General features: G+C 38.3%; 1 protein-coding gene across 7 annotated transcripts in view; it reads right to left on the reverse strand.

Annotated features, from left to right (window-relative positions):
* The window catches only part of NALCN (sodium leak channel, non-selective), a 230,477-nt gene that overhangs the window by 132,486 nt on the left and 82,750 nt on the right, over window positions 1-15,241 (reverse strand). For all 7 annotated transcript variants that reach the window (XM_068182541.1, XM_068182537.1, XM_068182539.1 and 4 more), the window contains one exon: window positions 14,810-14,896. In XM_068182541.1, coding sequence (XP_068038642.1) covers window positions 14,810-14,896 — 87 coding nt within the window. The remainder of the gene's footprint in view (window positions 1-14,809; window positions 14,897-15,241) is intronic.

A 15,241-nucleotide genomic window follows, 5' to 3' on the forward strand; every position in this document is an offset into this window, starting at 1 on the left:
TTTCTCATCTTTTGAGTTGGTGAGTTTTGGAGTAGATGGGCCATGAGTTGGTTATCGTGATCTCCCCCTTCTGGAATTATTCTTTACCCAGTCAGAGCTGATTTCAGCACAGTTGCTGAGTTGGCTTTCCTTATGGCTGCATTTTTATGTCCATTATCAGAGGTGCATTCTTCTCCCCCAGATTTGTTTATATCCTCCAAGGTCTGAGATTGCACTTGAACAGTAGTACCACTTTTCTCTTATCTCAAACAGCTTGAAGATCTGAATATACTGTATTGCACTGCATCCCTCAGCTTGTTAAAATGTATAGGGCAGGTGAAGATGCTGCTCTTCAGCTATTACTTTAAAAATTCACAAACGATAAAGGATGCAGACTTTGACATGATTGTGTAAATACTCTCTGTAAAACAGCTGCATTTATGTGAATGAAATCACTCGTAAGAAAATATGATTCTGAAAACTCTAAGTACCTTCTACTGATTTCAGTAGGATTTAATAAATGCAAAATACTTGTGAAAATCCAGTATGCATGTTTGCTTAATGGATGCAAACATCCAATAAGCAAATGGACTTACTTTTTCTTTAGAACTTCACATCAGAAATATATTATTAAGGCCTACTGAAGACAAAGGAGGTAGAATTTGGCTTTAGTGATTCACATGAAAAACACTGGCACACCTGAAACAGGAAGGTAAACACCTGCAATACAATGTAGTCTGTAGAGTAATGGGCACCACTGGATTTAGATCCTCCACTGCCCTCTGGCAGTGCTCATTGCTTTCCACTGGCTCTGTATCACTATGGTCCTACCACTGGTATCTGCCTGGGGCTTAAGGACACATGAGATAAGTCCAGACCACACTGATTCTCAGGAGTCACCTAGGAGACCCCAAGAGTAACAAAAAGATATTACAATGCAATTTGCTTTAAAAGGTTTCAAAAATCTAAAAATTACTCTAAAAAGGGCAAACCAATAAGCTACAGAGTTGCAGTACAGCATATTCTTTGCAGTCCTAGTGAAAAGAGACCTTTCTTTGTGAAATATTAGAAATATGGAAAATACTGCGGGGTAAAACAACCTGCATGAAGCATACAAACCAAAACCCTGCTAGTTTTGTTCTAAGATTCTGCAGTCTTCCATTTTGCTCAAATTTGTTGTCCAAGCTACAGCTCCAAAAGAAGTCATGCTGCTCCTGCTGCTGCTCCTAACACTTTGATTGCTCTAATTGTGCTAAACACAGAAAAGCCACATGACAATTTAAGTACCTGTTTTCAACTTGATAGGATTTGAAACACTGGACATATTTAACCCCAGAAGTAAGTAAAATTTTCTAAAGAAAACTCAGCTGAACTTCAATTTTAGTGGCATTACTGAATAGCTCCTATAATCCACTGATGCTCATGTGACCCGAAATTTCTAAATAAGAATTATGAATGCAATCTGTACTGAAGTCCATTGTTAAAATGAATGCTAAAAAATGGTATACTCTGCCTGTTTAGGTCAAAGCAAAAAGGCTGAAGTAAAAAAAACAACAAGGAAAACACTTAACTGAAGCAGTCTTTAAAAGTATTAAAACAATTTGCATATTTTTATTGTAGAAGATTTTTGGCTTATCAAATTGACCATGATGTTGTAAGAACTGATGTCACTGCCTAATGGGTGAACAGTTGTGGTGGATTGACCCTGCCTGGATACCAGGTTCCTACTGACCCACTCTATCATTTGCTTCCTCAGCTATAATAACATTTGTAATAATGTTTGTAATTACAAATATGTGTGTGTCCTCTCCTTTCTCTTAGCTTTTATAACTGAGCAGATATCCTATGGTATAGAACATCCTTTGGTTCTCTGGGGTCAGATGTCCTGGCTGTGTACCCTCTCCAGATCTTGTCCAGCCCCAGCCTACTGGCGAGAGGGAGAATGTTGGAGAGAGCCTTTATGTTGTGCAAGCGCTGCTCAGCAGCAGCCAAAACACCTTTCTAACAAAGCACAGCACTGTGAGAGCTTCTGTGGGGAAAATTACCTCCATCTCAGCTAGATCCAACATGTCTGTACAGACCTACACAAAAGAAGGTCAAGACTTATAAAAAATTCCTTATGCAAAATTTATTTCTTCTGCAGCAGGTTTTCTGTGGGCCCATTTGAAAATCAGGGGCTACACAAAAGGTTCTACTTTAAACTTGTCAAAAACCAAGAAATACAGACACTGACTAAATGTGACAGCCAATCCTTGTGGCTGGATGGCCAAGCCCAGAAACTGGTGATGAATGGAATTACATCCAGCTGGCAGCTGGTCACCAGAGGGGTTCCCCAGGACTCAGTGCTGGGGCCAGTCCTGTGTAATATTTTTATCAATTAACTAGACAAGGGGATTGAGCAAACACACAGCCAGCTCACAGAGGACACCAAGTATGGAAGTGTAGATCTGCTGGACGGCAGGAAGGCTCTGCAGAGGGATCTGAACAGGATGGATCAATGGTCCAAGGCCAATGGCATGAGGTTCAATAAAGCCAAGTGCTGGGTCCTGCAGTTGGGTGACAACAGCCCCATGTAGCACTACAGGGCTGGGGACAAGTGACTGAAAAACTGCATGGCAGAAAAAGACCTGGGGTGCTGGTCCAGAGCTGTTGAACGTGAGCCAGCAGTGAGCCCAGGTGGCCAAGAAGGCCCATGGCATCCTGGCCTGTATCAGCAGTAGTGTGGCCAGCAGGACCAGGACAGTGATCATCCCCCTGTAGTCAGCACTGGCAAGGCTACACCTCAAGTCCTGTGCTCAGTTTTGGGCCCCTCACTACAAAAAAGACTGTGGTGCTGGAACATGTCCAGAGAAGGGAAACAGAACTGGGGAAGGGCCTTATGAGGAAAGGCTAAGAGAGCTGGGGTTGCTAGTCTACCTGAAACAAGGTTGTAGTGAGGTGGAGACCAGTCTCTTCTCCAAAGTGACAAGTGACAAAATGAGAAGAAATGGCCTCAAGTTTCACCAGGGAAAGTTTAGATTACATATTAAGAAAGATTTCTTCACAGAAAGGGTTCTTGGGCATTGGAACGGGCTGCCCAAGGGAGCAATGGAATCACCATCCCTGAAAGTGTTCAAAAAAACCAGAGTAAGTGAGGGAAATTGTTTAGAGGTGAACATGGTAGTATTGGGTTAATGGTTGGAGTCAATGATCTTAGAGGTCTTTTCCAACCCGAACAATTCAATGATTATATGATATAACTCTAACTTACAAAGGTTTTTGAAAACCTACTGCCTGAGATAAATTCAAAATACTTGATCCTAAATCTCCCTAGAAGATGCCAAGGGCCTGATGTGACCAAGTTTTCTGCTGCAACAGGCTCTCCTCTAATAAGAACTATTGCCAAGGAAAACCCATACCCTTTTATAAGCTTAAGCATAGTTAGACACCTGTCCATTTTGTCTTTTTGATGTGATTCCAATCTTTTAAGTCTACAGGAAAATTCCATGCTCAAAGTGAGTAAGTCATGCTTTATTTTTTTCAAATGCAAATCAAGAGAACAATAGCATGTTTTTTCTTTTTTTTGTTTAGTTTTGGGAGGTATATTGCTACAAACTGTAGCTAGTAATTTACTTTGGTTGCAATGAACAAGAACAGACAGTTCAGCAAGTAAACAGAAAGCTATGGAGAAGAAACTATGAACTGTGTTTAACTCATTGTTAATGTATGTGGTTTGGTATTATAGTCACAAAGAAAAAGACAGGCAGGCAAGAAAGAGCAAGGAAGGGGATTGGGTGGGGGACTGTATACCTTGCAAACTGGCAATATGCATGCAGTTCTGTATCCCCCTTTTTAAGAAATTACTTTTTGATGCATGTGTGCAATAGCAGAGAAATAAAAGCATAGACAAAATTACAGTAGGGATCTAATAACTATTAATTAATATTTTTTAATATTAGAATGCTGCCTCTGGGAAGATTTAAAAGTTGTCTTAAAAATGACAGCCCTGTCACCAAATACGTAAATGTCTTTTTATAAAACTCCTTACAGATATTCAAAGTCTATTTCCCTTTCTGATGTTTCCTCAGCTTTGGGAGTTCTATATTTATACACAGGCTGAAACAAAAAGTCCCATGGCTGGTGTTTATAGTCCTCAGACACTCCTGCCTGCCATCCTCTTGTTAGTGATTGCATGTTACAACAGCCTGTGCTCCTGACTGTCAAGTTTTGTTGTTTCAATTCTTTGTTTTATTGAAACTGAGCACTCATCTCAAAATTGCAACCAATAATATTTGCACTGTTTTGAGTTATTTCTGCATAATTTCAGGAAAACAATTTCATTAATCTGCAACTGTAATCTATTAAAATGGTGCATTGTTACTTTATGTAACTGCCTCCTACAAACAAGTTCTGGAGGCCAAAATGATAAATGGATTAAAAAAAAAAGGGTTAGACAAGTAGATAGGTGATAAATTCACCAATAGATACTAAATATAATGGCCTTAATTTAACATCCACTTCAGGAAGTCCCTAAATGACTTACTGCTGGAGTGCAAGACAGGGAATGAGGGCATAAATGGGTATCCAGAAGTTCAGAGAAGGATGAGCTATATATGCCTATTTCTGGGACTGGACAACTTTTAAGACATGGCAAATGCATTGTTTATCTACTAGTTTTATGAGCAATGCAGGGTTTCCAGTAATCTATGACATTCCTAGATATACATCCAAAAATGGAATAAAAAGGAAAGCAATGTATTAAAGCATTATTTTTGGGATAGCACCTTAAATAGGCTTTAATCTTATTAAATATGAATTATTGACCAAAATACTGTGAAAAGAAAGCAAAATATTAAAATCTGGATAAAATCAAACATCATACTAATCTCACCATGCATTATTGTTTCAGTTCTATAAAATCAAATTAAAATGAAAGTAGATTTCCTAAAAAAATCATGCATTTAATGGTTTTGCAATATGTTGAAGGCATTCTTTATTTATTAAGACTCTAGTGAGAGATGTGTTAGCTATTTTCAAAGGGATTGGGTGAGGTTTTGTTTGCTCAGGAACATGGTGCATAAATTTGAATCTACGAAAGAGTTAATCAGATTGGAAAATATATATATTGCCTTTAGGACACATTCAATTAATATGAATTCTTATGACCTTTCTTAGTTAAGTATATTGTCACTCAATATCCTGTGAAGGATGGAGTTCTTAGTAAAAGATAGTCAAGACTCTCTACTGCCCTGTATAATTTTAATTAAAATTTGCAGTAAGTTTGGTTTTATTAATTTTTCTCTGGGCTTTGCAAACATTACTGCTCCAAAAATGAAAGGGAATATTATTAAAATTCTGCTTCAACAGTTGCACGAGTCTGGGCTTGTTTTTTGGTGAAACTCTACTTATTCAATGTATTGAGTTATTTAGAATTTAGCTCCTCAACACACTATATTGTGCATTGGGAGAGGAAATATCCTAATGGGTAAGGGAATGGAGAGGGACTCTGGAGATCTGGGTTCAATTTATTATCTAAGCACAAAATTTCCTGTAGACCTTGAGAAAACTACTTAATAGGTTTCTTGCTGTTCACATTCCTTATTGTGGAAAAATTTATCCCCGTGAGATTTGGCTACTGTGTTATTTAAACATACTAACTAAGTACTTGAGAGGCACTTCAATAACATAGGACTGTGTTGAGTTGGGAAATAGATATATCCAGCTCTCTAAAGCAGGGAGTGATGGAGGAAAGACTAGCTTGATTTTTGTGTGGTGCGTTTACAAAAATCCCTCCCTAACAGATGCTTTAGAAGACACTTAGAATCATAGAATATCTTGAGCTGGAAGGGACCCATAAGGATAATCAAGTCCAACTACTTCCAGCAACAACCACTCCCCATGAGCCAGCTAGACCTGTTGGGTTTTACTAGTTTGGTCTTTGTATAATGAAGCTTTACTCCCACAGACCAGGGCAGGGTTTTGCCCTGGCAGGCCTTGCTAGCCGAGGTAGAACATTGCAATGGTGCATGGAGCAATGCAGCTCTGGTGCTATGTCTGAGCAAACAATAATTCAGACAGAGATACCCTACAGGCTCTGTGCAGAGCCTCTGTAACTTGCTTTGTCTCACACAAATGTGTGGCGCTTGCACCACACTGCTCAATCAGGTAAAACAAATGGGGAGGTTAACCATGTCTTTACTTCTGTGGCAACTGATCTACAAAGAAGTTTTACAAAGGAGTTCCAGAATCCCACCTGGTGAGCAGTGTGTGAGTAGTATGTCTAACCTATTGGGTAGGTGAGTGACACTGGGCTTGCCAAGATACCCCTCTTGTCTTTCCCAGGAGCCCACCTGCCTGTCCCCAGGATGCACTGCACACGAGCAGAGCAGAACTAACACACATGGGATCTGCAAGGGACTCTTGCATACAGCAGCATAGTAACTAAATCAGACTAAACCACGACAAGAGGGCAAGAAAAATGGGCACTATTATAGTGCTTTTGAAAAGAACTTTAACTCAGTCACACAGTTTTCCTTAATTTTACAGAAGTGGCTGGAAGTGGCAACATGAAAAATTAGTATGGTTTCTGATTATGACACATCCTAATGCAGACTGTGGAAGCTTTTATTTTGGTATAATGGTTTTATATTTATTGCATTTTTCTTTTGAGTGTACCCAAAGGTGCTATGTGGTCTTTTGTTACTTGTTCTCACTGTTCCCTATGACTGGCATTGATTTAAAGTATTGATTTTCTTTTCTTACTGAAAAATAATCCTTGTGTTTTCCATTTCAACAGGAACCATTTAGCACGAATTCATGCTGAGGCTCCACGTTGCCACATTATTTTGCTGTTGTTGATATTACTTTAACATATTGTAGTGTGTTAGAACTTCCTGCCTACCATGAGTTACTCCTACAAGCTCAGTAGGAAGCTCTCAGTTCACAAATAAAGAAAAACTGAGGACTAGCTTTTAGAAAAAAAGCCTTGAAAAATTCTTTGAGCATGTATTTACCCTTTAAAGGCACATTGTGTCTCTTATTTTTCTTTTCCTATTAATTTTGGAAGTTGTTAATAACTTTGTCAGTCCTTTTTTTTTTTTTTTTGTCTTTCTATCAGCAAAAATTTGTAAAGTACACATACTCATTTAAAGCTGATGTGGAAAGATTCAACTCATATCTTCCATGAAACTGTGCTTGGTATTACTAACACCAAATAATGACATTTTCAGCTTTCTCAATACAGTTTTGTAATGAACAGAAAAATTATGAACAGTTTCCCACTGTGGCTCCTGTGGGAAACAACGAGCCAGACAGCAATTCCCTGTTCATGTTAATAGTTTGGGCAAAAATGAAATGCACAGCTGAAGATGGAATGATATTTAGAAAAAGCTTGAGGACACCATGTGTCAGCATGAATGGAAGTGGTCACTTAGAAACTCTATGTGCACTCCTACTCTGACAGTAAAATCTTCAACAAATAAAATATATTATATTCACTTTTAATCATACGTGCTTCACCTAGGAAAGAACTAGAAGGTCACAAAGCTATGATCTGAGCAAGTAAGTGACATTGTTATTATTACAGCACTTTTGAACATATGATTAGTGTCAGAAATTTAAGTATATCTTTTTGCATCAAAAAAGGCCAGTCCTTCATGCTACGTATTATCTCAATTTGTTAAAGAATTCTGTAAAATCACAGAACTCTAGAGAAAGTTGAAGGAGACTAAAAGATGAAAAGCAACGTCCAAAGGCATAAAAAAAAAACAGAGGGTGGAGGAGACATGGCCAGAGAAGGAGGAATTGAGTGTTTTAGCAGTTTAATGATGGATATATTGAATATGAGAGAGAGACATGAAGCAAAACAATACTTAGGGATTTTCACTGCAGGAATAACAGAAGAGAATACACAAGTGGGTTTTCTCCTCTTTCATGGGAAGTAATTATTGGTGAACAAGAAAAGTTGGAAGTCTATTTATGTACTAATTTGATCTTTAGTGTAACTTAGAAATCAAGAGCAGAAGGTGTGCCTACTCTGTCCTATTCCCTTCTTACCTACAGTGGCTTTCATTAAATTATATACATGTATTTCTTCCAATTAACTGGGATCCTCTTCATACAGTGGAAGAAAAATCTTCTCTTTCAGTTTGCTAAAATTAAGTTTTGATTTGAATGAGTTTATTATTTGAGTACATGAGTTTATTCAGAAGACAATTAATTGATTCCAAATCCTAAATTTCTGAGGCTGCAATTAAAAAATAGCTCATCTTTATTTTATGCCCTGTTCTCATTTAGAAAACCTAGAAATTGCATCAGTTGACAGAAGCTTGGACACTTCAGTGATGCACTTAGCACTGAAACAGTACTGAAAACCAAACATATTCATTTTACTGAGGAGATTTGGGAGCAGAGTATGCAAAGTGTAATGTAACAGCAAACTGGTAGTTTTGGTGAGGTAAAAACAGAAAATGAGGAGGAATGGAAGGCTCTGCAGAGAAACTAAATATGTAGGCAACAGAAGAACATACACAATATAGTCCAGCCCCGACCCACTTGGTATCCTCAGCTGTGTATGGGGAGATAGTAAATACTGGGAATTATTGAAAAAAAAAAAAAAAACAAAAACAAAGTACTTGTACACAGAGTATGGGAAGAAATGGTGAAAATGTGGTGAATAGTGTAAAGCGATGGATACTCCAATATCTGGCTAACTCTCATAGACACTGGCTGGGGATTCACAAATGAGCTGTTGTTTAATGTGTGCTCAATTTTAGCTTTATGCTACTTCAGATGAGGAAGGTAAAGCTGTTACCATCCTCTGCTGTTTGCTTGCCTTGTTTTTTCAGAGGACTTAGTCATAGTAGCAGCTGCAACTGAAGGGACAGTGTGGGGATTGACTGACTAGGACTTTGCTTATGCCAGCAAAGCAAAGCTAATTTATTACACAGGTAACCAGTATTTATAGGTGAATACATTTGTACAAAAGTTTCTACTCTGACACCTTTGTCCTGGTCTCTTTTAGGAACACAATCTTCTGATTCTTCTTATGCTAGTTATCTCTTATTCTTATCCTTTGTTATCTCTTTTGCTAGTAAAGTCTTTGTTACATCTTCTTTCATTAAAGTGGTCAGTGTTAGAGTGTCAGGGTGACCAGACATGATGTCTTCACTTTTCTTCTTGCCTTGAGTTTCTCTCCTTTGGTTTTCACTGTACCAGGGCCAAAAGGTCTGCGGTGCTACCAGTTCAGCTTCTGTAAAACTGTCTGATCTCCAACAGGACAGCAAGTTTATTCCTGGGACGCCTCAGTTCCAGAGACCAGAAAAACAGTAAGCTTCTCAAACACCTTGGAGCCCCTCTGCTGAACTTCAACTCGGGTCAGTTTGTCAGTATTCATATTGTACTAGGGGCCCAAAACAGACACAGTATCTGGATTCAGGCTTATGGGTGCTGAGCAACAGGAGATAATTCCTTCCACACAATGACCCAGGATCCTGTCAACCTCATCTGTTGCCAGGGAAGGCTGCTGGCTCCTGTTCAGCATGCTGCCTACTGAGACTCCCAGGGCCTTTTCAGCAAAGCCCAGCCTCAGCTTTTGCCACAGCTGGTTCCTCCTGAAGTGCAGCCTGTCCTTAGTGAATTTAAGCTAATGTCCCTGCTGGTCCTTTCCCTAGGCCTGCTTACTTCCCCCTGAATAGCAGCTCTGCCCTTAACTGTTTCCTTCCCAATCTTGCAGTATGGACAAACATGCTGCATGTGCCCTCACAAACATTAATCTACCATTCAAAGATGTAAATTTGTGAAGGATTCTTAAATATTAAATAGATTTGAGGCTTGTCATTTGATACATGTGAAGTAAAGAGCAACCAGAGGTCAGGCAGTGTTTTTCTATCCCAATTGAAACAGGCTCATTCTTATAGAGAGTGGGGTTTTGCATTACTCCAAAGTAGGAGGAGAGAGAATGAGACTACTGGAACCTGCCCTTTAGTACTTCAGATTCCCAGTCACAAAAAATGTCAACATGAAACATCTGGGATAGAGATAGGCTGGTGCATGGGGAAGAGTCTGAGAACAGTCCTGCACTTACATGAGCACCAGAAAAAACAAGTTATGCATTATGTTTCCCATAAAATTATTATCTAATATTCACAGATCCCATCTCTAGAAAGGTACTAATATATTCTCTTAAAATCAATGAATCACAGAATAATTAGGGTTAGAAGGAGATCGTCCAGTCCAACCCCCTGCCAAGTCAGGGTCACCTAGAACAGGGACACAAGAATGTGTCCCTTGGGTTTTGAATGTCACCAGAGATGGAGTTTCCGTGACCTCCCCGGCAGCCTGTAAAAAATGTGTTTTGCAAGTTACCTGTTTTGTCTGTGACTTTGGTTCTCAGTCAGGAATGCTACATAACTTATATTAGTGGTCCTGTGGACTTAAATTTTGAATTGGTTTTAATGTCTTTTAAGAGAAAAGAGGATAAGTCTGCTGGGGATCCAACATAGACTTTAAACAATTAAAAAATTTACTGTCAGAATCAGATGTAGGGCAGAACTCAGGGGCCATATCCCACAGCAGTCCAATGTAGCCATTAAGACTCTGCAACATCAACATGTTTAAGAAAGGCTTAAGGTTTTATTAAACAAAAAAACCCACTTTCTCTGCTGAATTCAGTGTTATGCTTCTTTATCTTCATTTTTCCATGTACTGCACAGTTGCCTACTGAGACAATATTGCACTTTTTTTGTAGCTTGTCAGGATATATACCCTGAAACAATTGAGGAACTAAAGGACACAGGGTTTAGCTGAATTCTTTCACTCCCAAACTTATTAATAATATGTAATTTCTGCCAGAGTTAGGTTTCAAAGCTAATATCCTGCCAAAATAAGTGTCAGCTTACAACTCTCATAGCTATCTCTTTTGTTTTGCAGATACTCTTTACATATGTTGCCTGGAAGAATGTAAGAAGTCTCAAATTTGCTTATAATACAGCAAATTTGACAGCCAAAAATCAAGTGCATCAAGCTTTGTCAGACAGCCTTTGGTTTTTAATCAGAAATTGTTTGGGGTTTTTTTCCCCAATTACAATCAGGGTCAGTCCCTAAGCTCCAAACACATGGAAGTATCTAATTGTAGGAACTCCTAACAGAGAGAAACGAACAATGTTCATGGCATAGCTGATCACCTTAAACACAAAAAAAAAAAAAAAAAAAAAAAAAAAAAAAAAAAAAAAAAAAAAAAAAAAAGTTACGATCAGACGTGGCAGTTGCAATTCTCATTTACAATTTCTCTTAGAAATTGTTTGTTCTTATTTTCTTTTGTTAAGCAAGAAATGCTTGTTTTCTAATCAGCAATCTCACCAGCATTTTTATGTGTAAAGCAAGCAGTTACTCATCCTAGTTAATGCAGTGGAGGAGGGAAAGGTGAGGGTAGTCAGCCACAGCCTGTACATATGGCTATAAGGTAGAAGGCTCCATATGTAACGTCCTTTGTCATTCCACTGGGGATATATTTACACTGTGAGTTTGTCTTGTCCTGTTTTGTTCCCAAATCCTAATTTTTCAGTGTGCCATAACACATCCCTAACTCTCAGCATCTTCTGGTGGGGAGCCCACAAGAATGGAGGAAGACAGGCTGAAAGAACATACTAGGTACAGTCCACATCTATTCTGCCCATCCGAGGTGAAGTGTGGAACAGTTTTATTCCATGAATAAAAAACAATCCTCCAGTTCTGCCTCCAACAGCCCTAAATCTTCTCCATGAATCATACAACCCATGTACACTGGGCTCAGGTCTTCATGCTACCAAAATCACTCAAGCAGGGACACTGAGAGCCAGTTTCCCAGGACAGCTATTAAATATTCCCAAAGATGGAGACTCCACCACTTCCCTGGGCAAACTTGCCAGCACTTAGTCACTCTCAGAGTAAAAAACTGCTTCTTGGTGTTCAGAGAGAACCTCCTATAGTTTAATGCTGTGCACATTGCTTCTGGTCCTGTCCGTGAAAGAGGATGTTAATGCTTTTGCAGGGCACCAAGGCAATGGAAGTTAGTTTATATATTACATTCCAGCATCTAACTAAATAGGTAGCACAGGACAGCTCCTGCAAAATTTCTTGTTCATGTCAGGGAAAATATGAGTATGAACTGCAGGAATTGCAGAGATGTCCCCAGTACCATCAGCAACTCGTGATTGCAGTGCTTGGCACTAGGTAGGTCTTTAATCTCAAATGTGTGAAATATTTCCCCCAGTTAACTTGACAAGTATTTTTCTACCAGAATTTAGCCTGCAAACCCACAAATCTCAGAAGCACAAGTCTTTAAAATTAGGCAGTAGATAGGGCCTGCTGCTTCTATGTAAAACTTTGCTGAGCTGTTGTTTAAATTGTTGCTACATCTATTTAGTTTCTTTCCTCGATATTATCAGCTGTTATTACTATACCACAACTACCACACAATACCTCTGAACCCCATTAGGTTCCTACAGGTAGCTGGAACCTATCCATGGCTGTGGAGAAATGCATCTCCACACCACCTAAAACCTCTGTATTTCACACCTCTGCACTACATCATTGTCCTACAAATAGTTAGAATGAACCATTGAATGTGTGTGTATACATGCATGGGACATGCAGACATATAAAAATAGACATAAATAAAGTGTACCTAAGAATAAATCTGAGAGCTGCACAGAGGAACTTGGGTGGCTGGAAGCCACCAGTGCTGAGTATTTTAGGGGTTCCTAGGAGCTGGCTGCACAGGCTAGCAGACCAGCCACCTCTCTGATATTGGCCCAGTACAAAACAAGAAGCAAAAAAATTGATATAACTGATTTTTACAGTAATTTCCATATGTCTTTAAAAAAAAAAAAAAAACCTGGATTGAAATTTATTGTAGTCATGCTTTATAGTTCACTGCTGCTGAAGGAAACAGTTCTCACATTCCTAGACTGCTCCTACTAATGTTCTGGGCCCTTTCTTGTGTCAGAAAAAACACTTATGCAGCTGCAGGGAGTCTGATCAATAACAAATTCACTCTTCTCCTCCTGCCAACTTTAACTCCATTCCCCAAACAAGTGCATAAATATGATGCCAGCTCAGGCATGTAGTGAGGGCAAAGTATAGCAATGAAGAAGAGTAAGACTATCTTCTCTCTGCAATTCTCACATTCTGATCTGATGCAGAACAAAAAATCCATTTCTCAGAACATTTTAAAATCATTAGATCACCCTAATATGTAGACCAGCAGTTAAAAAAAAACACAAAAAGTATTACATCTCTCTCACAGAATACTTATATTAATGAATGCAGAGGTATTTAATGCATGGAAGATTGAAATTATACAAAGCAATTCTTACAGCTCAACTCTTGTTTCTGATATCTAGAGTGTGCATAAGACACATAAAACATAGGACAGCAATCCTGTTTACTGCCTCCATGATGACAACACCAACTCAATACAGCTTATTTGTCAAGAGAGGCAGTAATGCCAGGAAGGATAAACTTCCTAATGGAAATTAGGACATGGACTTCATACAGTTAATGGACTATTGGACTAAGGAACACCTAATGGAGTTCATTCAGTTTAATGTCTTAAAATGGGTGCTAAAGCACTGTTTCAGAGCTTCCCCTATTTCATGAAAGGATGAAGAACAAGAGGAAAACTGCTGGTTGAGTGGCAAATATAAAAAGTTGAATGCATGAGGTGTATGTCCAATGGAGCACAATTTACTGCATTCACATGATTCCTAAAAGGGCAAAAAGGCAATGCTACAAAGACAGACCAGGTAACTCAGATGGTATCTTAATTTTCATCTGAAGTTTCCACTGTGAGTTCAGCTACATTTTATCCACATACCTGACACTGTTACTTGAGAACACCACAAATGATGTTCCTGTTGCTGTCAAAATCATGAATCAAATTTGGGAATATGAATTATCTGTTAAAACATATGCTATAATAAAATATATTGCAGTGGTTTGGCAAAGAAGAGGTATTTGAGAATGAACAGCTTGTGGAGGGGATTGAAGGTGCTTGCCAGCTTAAGGTTCAGCAATGTACATGCTGCCAACAAGAACATATATTTTAGCTTACACAGTCAACCAAACATAACCAAAATTGCCAGAAAATGCTATAGTAGATTTGGCTTTCTAATCTGAAGTTTGTTTTATCCAGAAATGACATTATTTAACTTACAACTAAAAATTTGAGCTGCTGTACAGTGCTCTGTTCTAAAAATGGGTTTATAAAAACATTACTTATCTTAGTCTGGATTTATTTAAACAATGAGGATAGAGTTTTACAAATTAACTTATATCCAAGTAGGAATATCAAATCTGGAAGTTTCAAACACTGTATGGCTTGCTCCCTACATGCTTCTTCTCCCTTTTTTGTGAGCCTATTTTCACAAGGGAACAAGAGAAATTAGGTATTTCTGTGTTTATTATGATTAGTCATGCTTCTTGGCATATGTTATTGTATTTTGCATTTAATAAACAAGCATTTATAATGCAACTACCCTAGGAATGGAATATATTTGTATAAAAATTCTGAGAGCTAGAACATGATTAACTATTTTATTTTATATTTTAAAATCTTAAATCTTTCTCTCATTCCCACACAAAACAGAACCTTGTCAGGAAGGATTTTTCCAATCTTCTCTCTTTGGGTGTGGTACATCTTTATTTGTTGATCTGTGATTTTCAAGAAAAAAATCTACACTGCAGAAAGCCATAGATTAAAAAAAAATATATGACTAAAACTATGGTAGCTATTTTTCAGCATAATTTTCTTATAGCAACGTTTGAGTGATGCTGGTCACGCACATGGATTTATTAAAAAGCAATGTCATACCTGTAGACATGCAGGAGCTCTGCCTTGGGGTTTATTCACATCAACAGCCACAAGCTGCCAACCTCCAGCAGCATCTTCATGAAACATCTTAAAAGGGAAGACTGTTGTCAGAAATGTTTTATATGGCAATAAATACAATTGAGATCTAATACATTCCCCTTAAGGATCAGCATGCATTTTCATGATAGCTAGTTTAAAATAACAGAGGAACGATTCTTTCTGCTACAGAAAAAAAAGTAACATGCTTTTTCCAACTATTGTCTGAATTTTACTCAGATAACATCAAACACAATGTGTCTCTATTAGTCCTAATATAGAAAACAATTCAGTTCTGGCCAGCATCATTAGATGGTGGTACCTGTTCAGAATAATTTCCTTACTAAGGTAAACCTATCCTCAGAAAAAACAAATACATTATGACAACATAAATAA

This window comes from Anomalospiza imberbis, chromosome 2, assembly GCF_031753505.1.
Source record: "Anomalospiza imberbis isolate Cuckoo-Finch-1a 21T00152 chromosome 2, ASM3175350v1, whole genome shotgun sequence".
NCBI classification, from domain to species: Eukaryota; Metazoa; Chordata; class Aves; order Passeriformes; family Viduidae; genus Anomalospiza; species Anomalospiza imberbis.